Source organism: Fringilla coelebs (genome assembly GCF_963513975.1).
Source record: "Fringilla coelebs genome assembly, chromosome: 7".
Classification (NCBI taxonomy): Eukaryota; Metazoa; Chordata; class Aves; order Passeriformes; family Fringillidae; genus Fringilla; species Fringilla coelebs.
The window spans coordinates 6,606,082-6,626,610 of record NC_140035.1 but is presented as its reverse complement, the minus strand read 5'-3'; the positions used below and the strand labels follow the sequence as shown (position 1 = coordinate 6,626,610).

The 20,529-nt window shown below is 39.9% G+C and overlaps 1 protein-coding gene across 1 annotated transcript in view; it reads right to left on the bottom strand.

The window, feature by feature from the left end:
- Nucleotides 1-2,516: 2,516 nt before the first annotated feature.
- TMEM163 (transmembrane protein 163) overlaps nt 2,517-20,529 on the bottom strand; it is an 88,249-nt gene continuing 70,236 nt past the window's right edge. Inside the window, exons 6-8 of the mRNA XM_084209026.1 lie at nt 9,416-9,527; nt 5,986-6,127; nt 2,517-3,525 (exon numbers count right to left, since the gene is read on the bottom strand). Coding sequence (XP_084065152.1) covers nt 3,465-3,525; nt 5,986-6,127; nt 9,416-9,527 — 315 coding nt within the window. The 3' untranslated portion in view covers nt 2,517-3,464. The remainder of the gene's footprint in view (nt 3,526-5,985; nt 6,128-9,415; nt 9,528-20,529) is intronic.

The window sequence follows — 20,529 nt, the reverse complement described above, 5'->3', positions numbered from 1 at the left end:
GGTGAGCACCTTTGTGGTACATTCCCAGCTGCAGGTGTACCTGCAGCTGAATTTGCCCACATCTGAGGAGCTTCTTGTCTGGGATCTTTGCTTCAGGTTCACTCCTGGAACAGCATCAGGGACCTTCTTTTGAGGCTCATTTTCCAGCGTGGTTGGATGATGCTTATTTATGGTCTGCCTACTATAGCAAGAAGTAAAATGGAATAAATCAGCAGCACATGTTAGTCTGGTGATTTTTGAAAATGACAAGATTCAAAAACAATCTGGCTTTTAGCTAAAAGTGAACTTTATCATTTCCCATGCCTACCTGGTGTGTGTGGGTAATGCCTGGGGATTGGAGACTGCAGCTCGTGCAATCCTGACAGAGTTTTTGAGCTCCCTTCCCTGCTGAACAATATGGCCAGATTCAAAGCATCTGCTCAGTGTCACAGTCACTTTCAGGGATTAATTTGCAATTCTGAGCTTGGCCAGCCTTTAATAAGTGTCAGTTTGCAGGCTCATTCTGGCCAGTGCTGTTCCTTGTGTGAGTGCTGAGGCTCCTTCCTCGCACCCTGTGCACAACAAAGAGCCCTTGGCAGGGCTGAGGCTGCTGTGATCACCAGGCAGGTTATTATGGTGGCCAGTGCCAAGTTTCAGGTGATTAGTCCCAGTGCTTTTGCGCTGTTGCAGCTTTTGAAAAGTCCACCTTCCCTTAACCTAGTTAGAAACAAACCTGCCATCTCATAGTTGGAAAAAATCAACAGGCACTGACATTTAATAAAGAAAACTCATATAGGAGCTGTTCCCTCTGAGGTGGCTGGCTCCAGCAGTGTCACAGGAGATGGATGAGCAGTTATTTTCTCTGCTATTGTCACGTACCACACAGAGTATCTCTGATGCCAGCTGGCTTCATCACCATTTCTGAGAATCATTTCTTCCTGGACTTTATCAAGTATCACAAGGTTTTCTGTTATTTTCTTGCATTTACCTGCTAATACCAGCAATGCTTTGAAGCACCTGTGGTAACTGAAAACTCTCTGCAATTGGTTTAAGTTAATCTGATAAGAGTGTGATGAACTTGTTTAACCACATATCCTTTTCAAGTGTCTGTACCTACAAACATCCTCAGAGCATTCCAGAGTTCCAGAAGGAAGTGTGAAACTTCATTAACTGAGTGTTTAACCTTCCTTTGTGCATGAGCAGCACATCTGTGCTCCTGTTTACACTCAGCATTCTAACAGAGCTATTTCATGTTTCAGCTGGCTGTTGGTTTGAGTGCCCTGAATACTTTCAGTGGTTTAGGACTTTGGTGTGGCAAAGGCTATACCAGGAGTTCAGCCACCACCATGTCCCTTCTCAGTTTTCTGCAGCTACAAACAGGCTGCTGGACTGCAAGGCCCTGGGGAGCAGCACTTCTGTAGTTCTCAAATGTCATTCTCAAAATTCTCAATGGGACTGAGTGGGAATAAAGCCCTCAGGGAAGTGGAAAAGGGTAAACAGAGTCAAGGCAAGTAATAAACTCATGAAATGTCTAATCTTGCTATGTTCAGGCCCTGGCTCTGTGATTCTGAGGCTGAAGATGCCTGACAAACACTGTTCATCAGTGAGGAAACACCAGCTCACAGCTCCCTTCATGGAACTGGTGGGAGAGAAAAACAAAATGGGAGAAACAAAAGGGTCTTGGGGTGGCATTTGATATTTAAAAATCCCCCTGTGCTGAGTACACTGAGCAGTCCTACACTTTCCAGTCCATCTGGAGTCCTTGCTGAATGCTCCTCTGAAGCAGCTCCTTTGTCACCTCACAGCTGGGTGACACCATCCTGTGACAGCAAGGCAAAGCAGCATCACCACTTTGCATACAAATATTTACACAAACTTAATTGATCCAAAATATGGGAAAAGCAAACGATAGCAGCAGGGCAAGTTTCATTTTGCCATAAGGAATCCTGTATCAAGGCATGTTGTCTTTCCAATATTGTCACTCTCATATGGGTAATGCCAGGTCAGGGAAACCACTGGGGGGGTCTCTTGCAACACATATCAGTGGGAGTGGGCTTGGACTGGAGATCCTTAGGGACCTGGTCAAGTCACAGAGGATGGGAAATGCAGTTTTAACATCACACCTGTAAAAAGAACCCAGTGTCTCCACTGTACATCCCTCAGTGGTCAGTCTAATTGTACATCTACTCTCATATCTGTAGTCTTTTGTTATGTACTCGAAATGGGCATTTCTAGCTACTCACCCACTTACCATGGCCTTATTCCAAACTCTGCAGGGTCTGTCCTATTTTTTATTCATCTGTGATAAATAGAAGCAACAATACTGATTCTCTGTTGTGAAAACCAACCTGGAATACATCAAATAAAGATAAAATGGCTATAGCCAGAGAATCCAGTTTAATAGGCTGCTATACAGGAAGACTTTGTCCTATGATACATTCTGGAAATAGTTTTCAAATGTTACTTACAGATACTGTATAAAATAGATACCAGTTTTATTGATTATACATCAAGATTCTTTGATCATTTAACCTGCTATTAAGTAATATATAAGATGTGTGGTGGAAAGTGAGCAACACTTTACAGGACAATCTAAATCTAATAAATAGATCTGTATCTCACCACGAGATTGAGCCACTGCTGTGCCGTTGTCAGACTACAGAGCAACCACAACGTCACACATGCTGGTACAGCTGCAGATGGTAAATAGGAGATGAAAATCCCATTCCTTGAGCAGCTCCTCTTCCCTGCATGACTTTTTTGGCTTTGGTCTGTACAGTAATACTGTGTGTGCTTGTTTGGTCCATGCAAAGCTATGAACAGTGTCTCATTAAGAAAAAAACAGAATTTAAATTGTAGAGGTATTGTTTCAGTCAATTTGGGGGTAAAATACAGTATCTCTTTGATCACAGGAAGGGCAGTACCTGCTCTTTCTGGGTGTCTATTTCAACAAGAGGGTGGAAGTAGCTACCTAAGTGTTTTAAGCAACACAGCTCTTGGTGTCCAGACTCTATGTAAGGTACTCTTAGTCGAAGAGGTTAGCAAGGATTGTACTCCTGTTACAGCATGTGTTTGGGAAAATACAGGCCAGGGGAGAAAAAAAACTCCAAAACTCAAATCTGAAACTGGCACTTCTTTACCCACAGGCTTACCACACCACTGAGAACACTTTCACTCTGGAATATACAACATGGCAGCTGGGTTCAAGCTGCAAACTGCATGTTTTCTATTGTCACAGGAATCAATAGCATACCGGAAATAAATAAGAAATAAAAAATAAAATAAAAAAACCAAAAACGCTGCGGGTTGGCTGAATCGCAAGCAGTGTGCACAATATGCCAGATTTACAGAGAGATTTCCCATTCAAACAAACTTCAACAGAAACAGACCACGGGGGAACAAACTGCATGTTCGGGAAAATACCGTCGGCACCGCTGGCCAGGACGTTGTGGCTCTACAGTCCCTGCAGGGAGAGGGCAGCACCTTCACTCGAACATCTCGTAGTGCCGCGTCTGCCGCACCCGGGGCACCATGTCGATGAGCAGCCTGCGGGGAGAGCACAGAGCACAGCTGGGACTGAGAAACTCCTAAAGCTGAGAGGGTTATTGAGAAAACACCAAAAGTTATCCTATGGGTTGTATAATAATATAATTATAATATAATGCAATATATCTATTATATGGGTATATAAATATATTAAATTATATAATTAATAAAATGTAATGCTATAATATTTAGTATATAATATAGTATAATATTTAATATAATATAACATAACATAATAGAATATATAATAGAATATTCTATACAATATATATATTATTTAATATATCTTGATATTAATATATCAATAATATATTAATAATATAATAATATATTAATAATAATATAATTGTTATTGGATTTATTAAATATATTAAATGTATATTATTATTCAATATATATCAATAACAATATATAATAACAATAATGTATTAATATATTAATAATATATTAATATATTACTATTTAATATGTATTAATAAATTTAATACACTATACTATATGATATTTAATACTATATAATACTATATAATATAATATACATATAATATAGGTATATTAATATAATATAATATAATATAATATAATATAATATAATATAATATAATATAATATAATATAATATAATATAATATAATATAATATAATATAATATAATATAATATAATATAATATAATATAATATAATATAATATAATATGACATAATATAATATAACATAATATAATATTATAGTATATAATACTATATAATACTATATGCCTATCATATAGGTATGTACCGATAATATAATATAATACTATATAATATAGTACTATATAATATAATATAACATAATAATAATATAATAAAATATAACATAATAATAATATAATACTATATAATATAATAAAATATAATACTATATAATATAATACAATGTAATATAATACTATATAATATATTCCTATTCAATATGCTTGTAAAAGAAAGCCTCGCATACATTATTCTCAAACAATGTTCATGCTAATATTTACCCAGATTTCATCACCTTATATCTAGCTGGACATACCTTGTGAGAACTTTACATAATGGCAACATAACACTCAACTCTGTCACTTTCAGTTTAATGATTATTGATAACCCTTCAAAGAAAAATACACCTTGGGCCATCAAGGAGACCCTCAGAATGGCAACTCACTTGTAACTTTACTCAAATACTTCAAGAATCAAATATTTTGAAGACATTACAAACACAAAAATGTGTCATTTCTCCTCATGTGCCAAGATGTGGCCTGTGAAACTTAAGACACGAGATGTTCCCTTTGATAATTTTGAATTAGTCTTGCAAATAGTACTGTCAGAAGCAGTTGTACACCTCACTAAATAAAATTCTTACAGCTACAGGGTATGTTACACACTAGTATCCACTACATAGCACTTTAAAATATATTTTTAAACAGAAAAGGGGAAATGCCTAGTGCCATGTATACCCTAAAACAGGTGACATTATTAAAAGGATTTTATATATTTAAAGAAATTAAGACAAAGGATTTTATTTATTTAGGAATATAGATAAGAGGCCAGCTGTAGTCCACCACACAAAGGATCATGCACAGGACAGCCCCAGAACTGAATATTTAAATACTCATGAATAAAAAGGAGAGGAGGCAGCATAACAGCCTTTACAGCTTTCCAGAACAGTTGAGTTTTACAGTGGAAATTGTGATTATACCGACCCATTTAAGAGTGGTACTCCCCATTAAAATGTTAATTGAATTTTCCAAGTTGGAAAAAAAAAAACTAAACCCACACAGCTTCCAGCTGAGGGCTGACTGCAGCCTGGCCAAGGGCTGCTCTCAGTGGGCATAATTCCAACTAAGATGCTCCATCTCCCACTTTCTCTTGTGGCAGATAAGCCATAAGGGACAAAGTCCAAAATTCTAGTTACAGTCCATGCAGTCAAGGGAAATTGTGGCAGCAATGAAGCGCATAACTGAGCTCCATTTGATTTTTTTATTCTGTTTCTGATGCGAATCAAGAAAGCATCTTAAAATTCAAGAGAAACAGCATCTGAAACATGAGCAGCAACCTTCAGTTCAGAGGTTGCCAAAGGTAGGGCTGGGACAGAAATCTTAGTAAAATCCCTCTTTGATTTTGGGCACCTTTCCTTTAATCCAAGGCAAAGCAGTGCTCAGAAACGTACCATAAATTAAAAGAGGACTGATTTTTTTCATTATTTGGGGTTATTTTTCAGATATTGTATTTTAAAGTATACAAAAATCTAAAATTATTCCTATTTCTTTTTAAGTCCTGGTTGCTTTCCAGCTGATAGGGGGAACACAACCTTTTATAACCCTTTCCACACATTCTGCTCCAGCATTGGCTGCTTGTCTAATAAACTCCAGGGACTGATTTCAGTGGAATTACCTAAACTCCCAAAGGCTGTGACCTCCCATCTCTCAGGGCCCAGGAGATACTCACTTGATTCCATAGGCAGATATTGTAAGTCCAATTAACACTCCTATACTGCCATCCAGGAACCAGACAGAGGAATTGTGTTTGAACACTTCTGCACTAAGAAGGATGGAAAATCCCATTATTCCACCTACAAGAGAGTTGAAACCTGGAAGGGGGAAAAGAAATAATTAAAGGATGAACGCCAGGGACTCATGGAAAGGGAAATGGTTTTGCACATTTTCCCTGCCAAAGGCCCTCTCTTGGAGTTTTTATCCCATTCCATATATTTATTTACATGCTTGGCACTATTGCTTAGAGCTGTAGACATTGTTGATGACATTCAGGATAATCCTGGTAATATTTTCTATTTATGCTTTAGATATACCAGAGTAGCTCCTTATCTACTACTTACAATTCTAATGAACATCCTTTTAGATTCCTTTTTTTTTTTTAACCAGTTCTCTTCTTCTCCAGGACTGTCTCTTCAAAATTCTCACAGCTTTTGGAAAAATTAATGCCCTTTTCCATTACTCCTGTTTGATTGATTATTGATTTGGGGTTTTAGAAGTCATTCCTTGTGTCCTGGTTTTAACTCCAAATTCCCTTTTTCTGATTTTTTTCCACAATAACCCAATAGATACCCCTGTTGTTCCACACAAAAAAAAAGTCACTGAGAATGCAATAATTTGGTAGATCCATACCCAATTTACCCAGATAGCAAATGAAATATCACACCTGAAATATTCTATATTGCTTGGTGAGTCAGCTCTAGCCAGCTGCTGTTTACAGGTTTTTGCAGTTCCCATGACTGCCAACCATGATTCACCTGACACTTGTTCCTGAGCCTGTCCTTTGATCCACACCTCTCACATCCAGTCTTTGTCTATTTACTCATTTATGCTGCTAACACATGTTGAAATTATATATATTGTGTCTATAGATATAAAGAATATAAAATATAAATTAATAATTAAACCTTTAAACCAGTGTTATTTCCCTTGCTCCAGCTTTATTCAGAATCCACCAGCAAAATGGATTCATGCAAAAGAAAAAAAAGAACATTTTCATGCCATTCTTGGCTGATGGTTCCAAATAATTTAAAAGCTACTTGCAAAGGAAATTGTTTTCCCTTCCTGACTCTCATTCAGGCAAACCTTCCTTTGCTGATGTGGCAGGAAATCACGTAATGGCTGCAGGTATTAATCCAGACACTGCTCTGAGTGCAAGGCCAGCACAGGAAAAAACAGGTGGCTAAATCTGGGTAGGAAACGGGTACCTAAAACCTACAGGAAGGTTGGCTGACATCACTGACTGTCACAGAGTTGTCCTCTGGGATGTCACAAAATTCAAGGCAGGAAATGGCTATTTTTATTACCCAAAAGGCCAAGAGCTTTTGCTGTAAACAAACTGTACAAATGACATTTTGCCTCATTAGGATTCATACATCCAGGATTTAAAGAGATATTGCTGTTAAGCCCTACTCCAAAAAAAAAATTAAAAATAAATTAATAGAGGTGGACATGCATAAAAGAGAATTTGCTGTTCTGAAAATAAACCTATTTTTTAGGAAGAAAAATTCATGCTCCTTTTACTCAAAACAGTTTGTTGGTCTGGAGCCAGGGATCACAGGAGGTAAATTAGCAGGAAACAGAAAACACTAAAAAAAGATATGCAAGTGACTGCTAAATCTGTCTCAGCTGCTGAATCGCATTGTCTCTTCCTGATCATTAATAAATCAAGTACATATGTAAATATATCTTGTGAAAGCAGATATTTAACCACACGTGTTAAGATCAGCCTCCTACATTTTCTAAAGCAGTTCTAAAGGGGACAAGAGAGATAAAAACCAGGCTGAGGTAATTGTATACTTTTTTCCCTAATTTTTTTAATCAAAGAATGAGCAGTCTCCAGCTCAGAAGCAGTATCATTAGCAGGAGGATGTAATTATGGGGAAAGAGATTTCCCTGTCATACAGGAGAACAATTCAGAGCTGGAGTTTTTTTTTTAGGAATTTTCAGTTAATATTTTGGCTGAATGAACTGCTCTGTTTCAAAACTAAGCTACATTTTTTTGAAGGGAGGGTTCCTCATTTGCCTGCCTAGGCACAGCTCTGAAATGGTCAGCGTGTCCCACTTCCACCCTGGCAGTGAAGGAAGTCAGGCTCACTGGGCTGCAGTTCCCAGCACCCTTTCCAGCATCCTTTCTGCAGCTTGGAGCTATTTTTGTTTTTAAATGTCTAGGGTGGCAGAGCCCATTGGAAAGGGTAAGAACTGGAGGTCTGTTGGGAGAGAATCCCAAATGCAGGGAGGCAATAGCTTAGTTGTAAGCTCACTGCTATTCTGATGCCTTTTTTTGCTTCTTTCAGATTTAAAATATAAATACTCATGAAGAATTTATATAAGTGGGATGACAGAGATACTCGTAATACGTGCTATCACACATCATCCAGAAAAAAAATTAAGTATGTTTAATTTGCTTAAAATAAAGCAAAATTTATGTATCTCTATAGTAAGCTGAGAATTGAATTTCCTTAAAGTGAAATCTGTAGCAGAGAGTAAAATAATGTAGGTGCCACAACCCATGAATCATGAACACCCTACAGTGTTTGTTTACTGAGTATTTCACACTGCCCTGGCAGATAAAACTGGGAGAGATTTGTAGGGGGCTGTGAAACTTCTGCCATCGCTGTGGCCTCACCTGTGTGAAGGGCAGATCCCTGGGATTTCTGGGACTCAGGAGCTGGAGCCCTGGCAGTAAGGGGAATATCTGGACTATGAATCAAGCATGATTTCAAACCTGCCTTTAAAACCAGAAGCAGTCAGGGGCTGGTGCAGTCAGTGGTAGCAGTGAGGTGCTCCAAGGGTGCAGAGGAGCAGATCCACCCTGTGCCAAAGCCCAGCAGGGCCAGAGGAGGGCAGGGAAGGCTTTGTCTCACACCTGCCCTGCCCCAGCAGCTCTGCTGAGCGGCAGGGGAAGCTCTGTGGTGACAAATGACACCAAAGGGAAGCCCACCAGCACTGTGGGTGCTGGTGATGATCCCTGCTCAAGGCAGGCAGCGTTTCTGCAGCAGACTTTGCTTCATTTGAGCTTTCAGGATTTTACCAGGCACAGGCAGTGAGGAGGGAGGTGACCCAAACAAAGCTCTCTAAACTGGTGTCATCCCCCTGCTGCAGCCTAGCTCTGACTAACACCCCTCTAACCCATTATCTGCTCTACTTCTAACTCTGTTATTGCTTACTATCCACCCATCCACTGCTTGGCTTCCACCAGGCATTCCATTTCAGCTGAGCTATCTGTGCTAGAGGCCAGTGCTACCACACCCTGTTCTAGGGTTTGGGTCTGGGTTCTCTCCCATTTCTTAGTGGCTGCTTTATTTCAGTGCTCTTTCACAGCTCTCATCATGCAGGGGTACCTGAAGGGTCTATAAAAGCAGCAGGATCAATGTCACACTCACCATCAGTTATCAGTGCTCTGCTTGTAAGGACCTTTCCCAGCATAAATTTGATTACTGCCAAGACTGTGCAAAGGATTCCACTTAGAACAGAGACACTATACAGAAAATCATCCTGGAGAAAAAAAAAAAAGAAAAAAAAAGAGAGATGTCAGACATTAGTATGTCCTCTGGTCATGTCCCACCTATTAAATGAAAAATAGTACTAATTACTGTACTACTTATTTATTATTATTATTTGTGCTACTGAGAAACACAACCTGAGACCAAGATTTCCTACCTTACCTTATGACTTCCACAACAGCTGGTGCTTATTTTGCTTGCATTGTCACCTGCAATTGCTTTTGCAGCCATAATTAATGACAGTTGCAATCAACAAACTGTGAATTGACCCAGCCTCCTCAGAGTCAGGGGATTATATTTACCTGTGGGGCTGAGTGCAGACTGCCAGGTCATCCAATGCCTAATGCCAGCAGTAATAAAGTCCCCACAGGCAGGAGGAAGGCTTGAAAATAGAATCCCACTTACCAGCCCAATATTGATTCTCGGTGTAAGAAATAACCATTTAATGTTGTTTCTGATTCTGGGCTCGCTTTGATTTTGTTTCATTTCCTTTTTCAGAAGTCCAGTTCAAGCTACATCCATGAAACTTCTGATGCTGATGTGCAAAGCAAGGTTTAGCTCTTTCATAGAAAACAAATTTTTGCATGGACTTCACATTTCACAGAAACATTCCCATTGCTTAATTTGCACGTGAAACATGGGTTCCCCAGGCTCCCTCAGGAGAGAGCTGTGTGTCAGGGCAGGGCAAAGAAGAGTTAGTTATTATTGTTTAACACCATTCTCTAAAGGCCATCAGGAGCCCCCCAGCCCTTCCTGCTGACTGGTTTGTGTTTGGTTGGGCTGGCAGGACACTGCTGGCTGCTGCAAGAAGGTGCCTAAAGGGGGTCCCTGTGCCTTCTTCCCCCTGAGGTACATCAGCCCACGGGCTGCAGAAAAACCCACAGCTCTCAGCCTGCCACCCAACCACAGAGCTTTGAGCTACCTTCATTTATCACTCTCAATAGAAGCTTTAATTCAAGCTGTGGCAACACCAGCACAAGTAAAGGAAACAGCAAGAATTCTTTTTTAATTTGTATCTGCAGGTCTAAGTGGGCCAGTGCCACTGGGACCCTGTTCCTGATGAAAACACTCTGGCAAAAGTCCCCATTGGTACCAAACATTGCCATGATGATTCATCAGCAGCTCCATCCATTTTCATTATTTTAGCAGCAATTTGAAACCCAAAGAAATCAAAAAATGGTTTTGAAAGCTGCTTAGGAAGATACTGGGAATTAGATTACCGGTGTAATGTACTCATATCCCTAAATAAATCATCCAATATTTTTATACAATTTTGTATGTCGTATAATTTTAAAAGTCTACTTCGCTCACATCGTGAGCTCATTCTCTCTAGACCTGGTACAATATTAACAAAGTATTGAGACAAAATGTACTGAGAGAAAGGGAGTAAAATAGAAGCAATGAGAACACAGAACTCAAGTACTGGGAAAGGCAGGATAAAAAGCATTCATAAAGTTATTTTAACAGAACAACTGAAAAATATCCAAGCAATTTCCGAGTGCCAGGGAAGGACTAAGGAAATATTTGGTTGCTGTCAATCTAACAAGGAAAGCTGGGAGCTCTCAGAAGGTCTGAAATGACGACAAAGCTTCAAAAGTCTAGACAAGCCTTGCAAAAAACACACAAAATTTGAGATCCTTGTCAAAACTATGCCTCTAATTTTTACACATCTTTCTTAAAAATGTGTATTGTCAGTGCCCAAAGACTTCATTTTGCTAGCCTAACAAGTTTTGATTGGTTCATCTAATTTCATCTAATATTTTACTAGTATTTAATATACAGCATAGGTGTAAGGCTTCAGAATAATCTGGAGCAGAATGCTGTGCTCCACCAACATTTCCCTCATGTCCCACTTGGCACAAGGACTACAAGAGATCCCCTGTTTCCCCATCACCACACAGACCCTCCAAAGAGTCTCTGATTCCTCCCTGACATCCCCACCTCCTGTCTTTGCCTTCCCCCTCTGTGAGACACAGGCTTTGTCCCCAGCACAGAGCTGGACACTGCAGAGGTGACAGAATAAATCATTTTGCTATGGACACTGGTGTCACTGCCAGCCTTGGGATGACAAAATGCAGTTTTCCTACACATGTGAAATCCTTGGGAGCGCGCGGGAAAACCACTACAAACTGGCATAATTTGGAAAAAAAAAAATCTATGGATCACAATTCAAGACATTTTGAAAATTGTTCCAGAGATGTTCAAAATTCCAGTTTTTGATTCAGAATCCTGAAAATGCAATGCCTTATTCCCTCTGCTATCATATCAGGTTTCGTCCTCTTCATGGCACTTTATTCAGAGCTTTTTCTTGGGTTTTTTTTTTTCTTTTCATGGCATGCCACAAATCTTTGGGGTGAATTCAGTGTTTTTCCTGCGCATGTCACTAAAACCACAGTATGTGTAAATGCATCTTGCTATTTGTTCTGCTATACAGTCATGATCAAAATTAGTCTAGCTACTCTTCTGGAATCCAAGAATGATATAAATGTAACACAGATTTCTGAATGGAGTCATGAATTACTGAACAAGCTTTTTTTATAGAAAATACATATTCAGGATCTAGAAATTGTTTCTAAGTTTGACCTCTTTTTTTTTTTCCCACTGAATCACACACAACAAGCTCATTTTGTTGCCAATACTAATCCCTAACTACTAATCACCAATACTAACCCCTGATGAAAGAAAAGACCAAACAAATTGAAGCTGCTTTGCTGGATGCAAGAGAGGGAAGAAATGAAAAAACCCTGCTCCGAATGCAGATGCTTTCGGCTGTGCCAAACAGCTTTTCGGAAGGCGATATTCCCGGTTTTATCTCTGAACAACACCCAAAACCTCTGAACAATTCCCAAAAATCTCTAAACACCACCCAAAATCTCTCAACACCACCCAAAATCTCTCAACACCACCCAAAAATCTCTAAAGACCACCCAAAATCTCTCAACACCACCCAAAATCTTTGAACACTCCCCAAACCCAGCAGCTCCTCGCAGGAGCCACCGGGAGGCGGCAGATCCCGCACGAACCGAGCGCGGCTGTGAGCACCAAACCCAGGAGGAAAAAAACCCTAAAACTAAAAAAAAAAAACAAAAAACCAAAAAAACCAAAACACCACCAAAAACCTGTCCTTTTTCAGCACTTCTCTGTGCTTTCTGGAGCCTGGGAGAAGAAGAGTGAGGCTGTTCGGGCTGCCGAGGAGGTGATGCGGGTGCAGCAGAGCCGAGGCGGCGATGCCCGGCAGCACGGGCACCTCCCCGGGCAGGTGAGGGTGAAAGGGAAGAGAAACAGCTCCGGGCATCGCCCTGGCACTGTTTGGGTGCCGAGCAGCTGGAACTGCTTCAGGACAGCAGGATTCAGTGAATCAGCCGAGGGAGGGCTGCAGCGGGCCAAGCCCCGGGCTGAGCAGAGGTGCGGGACCCGCCAGTGACAAACGCGCTGCAGCGCTGCGGGCTGCAGAGGGTTAAAGGCGGCTGTGAAATGATTCCCATCAATGAACTCATCCTTCGGAGAGATGAAGGCAAGAAAAGCCGTAATGGAGACCTAAATTAATAAAAAAAAAGCCGGGCCATCTGGCACCATCTCCCTCCGGATGCTGGCGCAGCCCTGCCCTGTCGGCAGCCCTCGCCTCCCCATCTGACAGTCCAGGGGCACGCAGCACATCCAGCCGGGCTCACCCCACGTGTCCTCGGTGCTATTTTAATTAAAGCGGCAGCAAATTGTGACAGATGATAAAAATTTAAATTCTGATCATTTCCATATGTTAAAGGCTTCCCAGTGTGGTAAATAAAGCACCTTCCATTTCTTTTCATCATATTTCCTCACTGCTCCTACGCTGTACATCAGCCCTTAATTAAAGGACACCTATATGTGATTAGATGGCTTCAGGTACAGACAGCACTGTACATAAAGCAAGGTGCCCATCCTGCCTTCTCATTACACAGCATTTTAATAGCTACAATGTCCCTACTTAAGATTTATTTTATGCTAGGTTTTATACTGTGGTTTTATGCTTTCTTTCCTAGGAATAAAATCTCTTCCTCTTTTACCTAAGAAAGGAATAACAGAAGTCAGCAGGAAGCTTTCCTCCACTTTGTCCAAATGCACTGTCCTCAGCTGAGCAGCTGAGAAGAGGGGTTGCAAAACTGTCACAACAGTTCTGTCCCTGCTTTTAAGGATTTCTTCAAAAGCAGCAGTAATCTTATGGCTTCAGAAAAAGTTTGTTGGTTTTTACATTGCAACTTTGATCTCTTCCTGAATCTATTGTAGAAATTAAAAAAAATAAAAAACCTCACAATGGATTCTTCAGTTCTTGGCTTATTAGGCAGAAATATTTTAACCCGATTCCCAGCCTAGTAACTAAGTTGCAGCCGATTTGTGCTCCTAATCTTTCCCTAGAATGCATATTGCTGATTCTGACCCTAAAACTTTGCCCTGATTTCACGTTTTATTTCTACCAGCTCCTCTCTGCCCACTCTCCTTCAGTTACAGTCCTTCCACTTCTGAGATGTAAAAATGTTCTCATTTCACCTGCACTGTACAGTGTGGAGTCAAAAGATATTCACTGGTATGGGAGGAACTCTGTCCTTCCTTGGTCACTCATCCTACAGCAATCCCAGAACACGCTGCTTTCCCACCCCAACACCTGCAGGCTTCCTTCCCCTCCTCTGCCCTCTCTGAACCAGCCAAAAGTTCCTCCACACTCCTGCAGGAGCTGGGAATTACTGGTGCTGCCTTTTTCCTGCCATTTTTTCCCTTTCCAGAGAAGCTGGTGTCTCACAGTGTTTTGCCTCTCCTCTGCCGAGCCTGGCTCCTCTTGGCTGAGGAGGGAGGGATGTGTTTCTGGAATGCTACAGATGGTGTTGGCAGGAGCAAAGTCATGGCTGGCCCGAACTGAGCTGAGTTTGTGTTGTTAAATATTAATTTTGCCCATCTCTGCAACTCACCATCTGTCTCCTGGAAGCCAGCAATGACCCTTCCTCAGCCCAGGTGCTTGGTGACCATCATCCCCAGCACCTGCCAGGTTCTGCTCCCACCCTGCTCCCCATCCCTGTCCTCACACACTTCCCACAGCCTCCTGCTCCTCCAGCTCCCCCAGCAGCTGCCAAGTCATCTGGGCACACTGGGATCACTAAAAGCCCCTCTGCAGAGCATGTCACTCAGTCAAAAAGGACTCCTTCCCCTGAAGGATTATGTTACTATCTAGAGAACAACAGAGATGTTTCTAATACAAACACTTATAAAAAGAAAAAAGTTCAAATCTCTCTCACACTTTCTCCCAAGTAATAAATAGTTTATGTAATCAGTCTAAAGGGAGCTCCTGGGAAGCCAGAGGGTCTCTCTCACCAGCAAGCTTCAAAAGGGATGAGTTCTAATTGCACTTCACTGTCAGAAAACAAACCAACAGCCCAGTCCCTGACTCGAGCAGGAGACAGTCTCTTCACATGGAGATACAAAGATCTATTATTAGTACCAAAAAAAAAAATCTTATGAATGTTTAAACTTGTCTTTGGTGTGACAAAGCAATCCCACAGCACAGAATGCTTTTTCAAGAAGCAGATAACAAAGACAGGGTGTGCTGGATGCCACGGCAAGGCACGGGGGCTGAGGGAGCAGAGAACTCTCTTAGGTGACCTCAGGACTCCTGCAAAGCATCTGCTTAACTATTAGATCAGTCATGCTTCCCATTCTCCCAGAATCCAGCCACATTTTTTTAACACCAAAGTTATGAAACACAAATTAAAATTGCATTTGTCTACCCACAGAAGTGTGAGACTGATTTTTCTGATGAGCAGGGAGCTGAGAGCAGCAATGCTTTCCACATCACCCACCAAGAGGGGAGCAGCCACCAGCTCTTCTTTCTTATAAAATCTGGAAAAATCTCTTTATGGGAAAACCTGGAAAATCTGCTTTTCACCTAAGCAAAGAATGATGTAGAGCTGCTCATTTCCCCTAACCCTGGCTTGTTCTTCAAGTATCAACAACCTGCAAGAAGTGTTTTAGGCCAAACTCCAAGCCATACATAGAAATAACAATTATAAAGCAGGATTCTAATGTATAATTAATGTGTATGACACTTTGATTTGAAATGGCAAGCAATAAATTATATATGAGGTTTATAAATGTATAGGGAAACGTGTATAAGGACATATGTGTATATAATCATAAGTGGTATTTGTTATGTTGCTACTGGTCTATAATTCAAGTGCTGACATTGTTGAATATATGTTTATGATGTATTTATTTGAAACTATTAAACCAATAAATCAATTGGAACTCACAAAGCTACACTGTGCCACCCCTACCTTCCTTTTTCAGCTGTAATCAATAACATACAATAGAATAACATATGGCCTAATTTTTCAAGAGATTTCATTTATGAAAGCATTGGAGGCACCACATGAGATGGGCTGCACATCCCTCATACACAAACTGATTACATCTTCCCTTTGTCCTGCAGGAAATGTCACAAATACTGCATGATGCTTGCTTACTCTTGCAAAAAAAGTGTCCTTTGCCATACTAATGAGGACAAATGCCAAACTGCATTGACATTACATGTGTTATACTATTACCCAGGGAAATGCAAGCAGTAACTGAATAGTAAATGGATATTGATTTACAACCCCAGGTGAAATTAAAACAGCCTTTCTCAGTGTGGTTGGGTTGGGCTTTTTGAGCCTTCTTCAAGAAACAAGAAAAAGTCTGCAAATTCTTTGTGGCAATGGTCAAAATAAAGCACATCATTCACTAAATTATATTTGTACTACCCAAGAATATCTAGTGATTGACATGATGAAGGTAAAGGGGCAAATGAGGAAGGGTTTTTTATCACAGAGCTGGCAAGCCCTAACAGCAGCAAATGCAAACACAAAGCAATGCTCAAAACCTACACTCAAGGATTTTTAGATTCCCTTCTCAATATATTAATAAAATGTCAAAAATCTCTAGAATTGACACTAAAATCCAAGCAAGTCATCAACAGTATGCAAAATCACTATTGCTTCTTATTTGCAGTGAGATGTGTGTGTATCAAATCCTCAGGGACAGCATTGGCTGTGGATATTGCTCTCTGAAACATCAATAAAGGAATGGTAATTCCTTCCCCTATTGGGAATTATCTTATTATGGCTAACACAGGTTGGAGAACAAATGCTGAAAGTAACAATAAGGGAAATATTCTGAATCTCATAGCTAGGGGAAAAGGAGCCTCAGTAAATTATTTCTGAGCCAACAAGAAATGATTCTATTTTAGGTTCCACACTCATCACTGTAGAAAAAAAAACCCATTTTAAATTACATGATCTGAGACATATTCATTTAAAATTAACCTGAAGGGTAAACAAAAATTAAGACTTTTTCTTCCAAATGTCAATTACTGATTAGCTTTTTAATTCAGGTGTATTGAACAAGAGCTAAAATTATCAGAAATTTTAATTCCAAACACTCCAGAAAGAAGAGCAGCTGGCCTACTTCATCTAACACTTTCAGCAAGAGCTGGAACAAAGGAAAAAAAGAAAAAAGGGAGAGGGGGGAAAAAAAGTCAAAGATCTGGTTGGTGAAAAATATTTCCTTAGGGATCAATGATATGAAACTGAAATAACTGCAGCATGTCATGTTGAAGCAGGACCATCCAGAATAAATATTCCCAGCTAAATAAAAAATTCCCAGCTACGTAAAAAAATAGGACCAGAACACAGAAAGAACTGGAATTTGCAGCTGTAATGTTCCCACACATTAATGGCACATCTCTCTCTCCTGTATAAAATTTGGTCTCTTTGGGTTTTGTAATCTTTCCATATTTTTGGGGGGTTTGATAGTGGCACTGAAAGATCCTGGAAAGGGCTGGGAGCAGGGTGTGGGCTCTAAACAGCTCCTGTACAGGAATCTTACCCTAAATCTGGAGCATTCTAGAGACAGAAGAGTAGGAGAGAAACAGCAAGACTTCCTTCCAAACGTGCTCCAAGGCAAGTGGAAAATGTCATCACATCTCTCAATTCTCGAAATGAGGAAGCTTTAATTAAAAATATTTTCAGGCAAGTGAGAGTGGAGGTCACAGCTCAACAAAGCCACTGGCACGTACGTGCTGGCAGAAATTGTCTCCACCCCCACACCCAAATTTGCCTCCAAAGGAAAATGAAGTATCTCTACAAATCCAAGGTCAGGTTACATGGCAGACAAATCTCCTCTGGAAGCTATAGGAAAATTCTAATCTCCTCATTTACTCCTCTCTCCAAGAATCAAAGACCCATCATATGTTTTTAAATGCTCACAAAGGGTAATGTAAAAACCTTCAAAACTGTGGGAGAAAAAAGATCCATTCCACTTCTCACTGCACATATTCAATACTGGCATTTTCCAGCCCTCTTGGACAAACCAACCCCTTCAGCTGCAATTTCTCCTACATCTACCTTACCATCAACCCTGAAATTGTCATATGACTTCAGTAAAAAATTCATTTCAAGACAGACACCATTCCATGGATCATTGTTGAAGAACACTGCTCTACATCACACATACCAAAAAACACTGGCACAAGGGATTGTGTTTTAAACACTGAGGATTATTATTATATTTCAGTTGCTTGAAAATGAACTTTTCCACAGAGTTAAGAAATGAATAATTAATAAAAATACAGAATTATACAGTAAGTGTATTATTAATTGTCTGGCCAACTCTCCTGACGCCAAATATAATTTTTCAGGGCAGGCTTCTTTTTAATTAAAATATAAAGTCCTGTGCAAAGGGAAAACCTTAAGTTTACCTAATAATGACAATTTCTTGACTTGCTGCTAACTGCAGGAAATGAAATCTACAGTTAAAGTTCTCTAAAAATATCAATTCAGTGCTAAACAGTAATTTGCAAAAGTGAACATATTGCATAAATCCCTGGTGACCCTTATCCTTTGAATTCTGTGGGCTCTCCAGGCTTCCTCATCTAAAGATGGAGATAAAATTAAAAAGAAAGGCATGAAGAAAGTCACTGAATACCAAATTTGGGCCTTTTTGGGCCAGTAGTTGCTGTTGCATGTAGGAAGCACTCACACTGCCAAAGCCAAAATTCCAGACAAACACTTCTCATTAAATTCATCCAAGTTATTTTAAACTAATTAATCTATCTAGTAATTTATATCCTACCTTACAGGCTATGCCAAAGTAAACTACAGCCCTCAGCATATCAAGCTGGGGAACCAAAAGGAGAAATCCACTATTTCTGTGTTTCTCAAGGTTCTGAGGCATTCAAAAGAATTACAAAATCCCTGCCTGTGCTGAAAGCCTGTGTTGTGACATAACACTACCTACTGGTTATTTTTACTTGAGACACAGCAAGAGGTAACACAGACAAGAAGCAGAAAAGGAAGTCAGAAGCAATATTAAGAAATAGAGAAAGTCAGGAGCTCTAATTGTCCTCCCTCCTGTGCCAGTGCAGATCAGGGGTGCTGTCACTCACAGGGTTCCAACAAAATTACATCCAGCATGGAAGAAAAGAGAATTCAAATGGGTGACTGGAAAATGCCTGACTGAGTTAACCATGAGCTCCTGCCCTGTACATTGAGCAGCACCTCCCTGCAGCCTAATAAGAACCTGGGGGCATTTAAGCCCCTTACACAGTGGGGGAGTCAAGGTGGAAATGCCATTAATGTGCAGTAAACCTGTCATTCTCTTCCTGGTCCTCTGAATACTTCTGAGCATAGCCAGACCTGCACCTGAGATCATCATGTGAAATGACAACAATACACAAGACTCCTGTTTCTAAGTATCCACATAAGTAAAAGAATATCTGCTCAAAACATTTGGAAAATGCTTCAAATGATTTCTTTGTCACATGATTTTTATATTTTCTCTTATTGCTAGTATTTTCATGAGAGCAATTCTTTCAAGATTCACTTTAAGGAAACAGAAGCTCTACATCAAAGAATTCACAAATTGTTTCCAAGAAACTTTTTTCCTATGTGCACATTAAGAGCTGATAGATACATAACCAGTGTATCTCATAAGGAATGAGAAATACCATGAACTTCCTATAATTGATCCAGAATTATTAAAAAGTTATTGACTCTGCTTTTAGTATTCTAGTCATAGTTCTTTACCATTAGCAAGCAGATACTTAAGTACACAGTCTGTTTAATTTCTAAAATTAAACTTGTCCATATCATATTATTTTCTCCAAAACTTCTGCAATTCGAAATGAACTCAGGGAAATTATTCCCAAGTTTCTGAAGTTTACCAGAAATAAAGACATTAAAAGAGACTTTATAGCTCTGAGAACAATGCAGTTAGTCATGTTGCTTATTATCATTAGGTTAATCTTGAATTCCCCATGTAGAAGAGTGCATTCCAAACCATCTCCAATCCCAGGGCTGACAGTACCAACTTTGTGTTCAGCATCTGAACACCAAGAGCAACATTTTCCACTTGGGTTTTTTCCACATTATCTCCCTTAAGATTGAAGTCACACAGCTAAAATTTCACAAGATTCTTTAAAAATTACCCACATCTTCAAAGACCTTTGCTGCAATTAAGGGCAACAGGGATGTAAACTGTACCAAAAAATCATGGGACTCTGACTCACATGTGAAACTTCTGTTGAGGCACAGATCCTCTCAATTTAGTGCTGAGCTCTTCACCCCAGTTTTATACCAGTTTGGGACACTGGTGGAGTTACACTACCTTTGGATTTAATGTTCTGTTCTTGCTCACACCACGAGGATAATTCCCTGGTCTCAGAATAGCAAGTTAGTATCCAACCCCAGTAACAGATATCACCAGCAGAAAATATTTCAGGTCACTATTTTGATGCAGAACTGGTTACTTCACCGCTATGCAAAAAACAAATATATGATATATAGCTACACATTAAAACCAAATTACATGGTAAGGTACTACAGAAATTAGTATCATCAGCAATTAGTTCATCAGTGGCCCAAGAAGTAGAAGACAGCACCCTGGATAAAGGAGCAGAGGCAGAAACTTCTGCCTCCTACTGATGAAATTTGAGC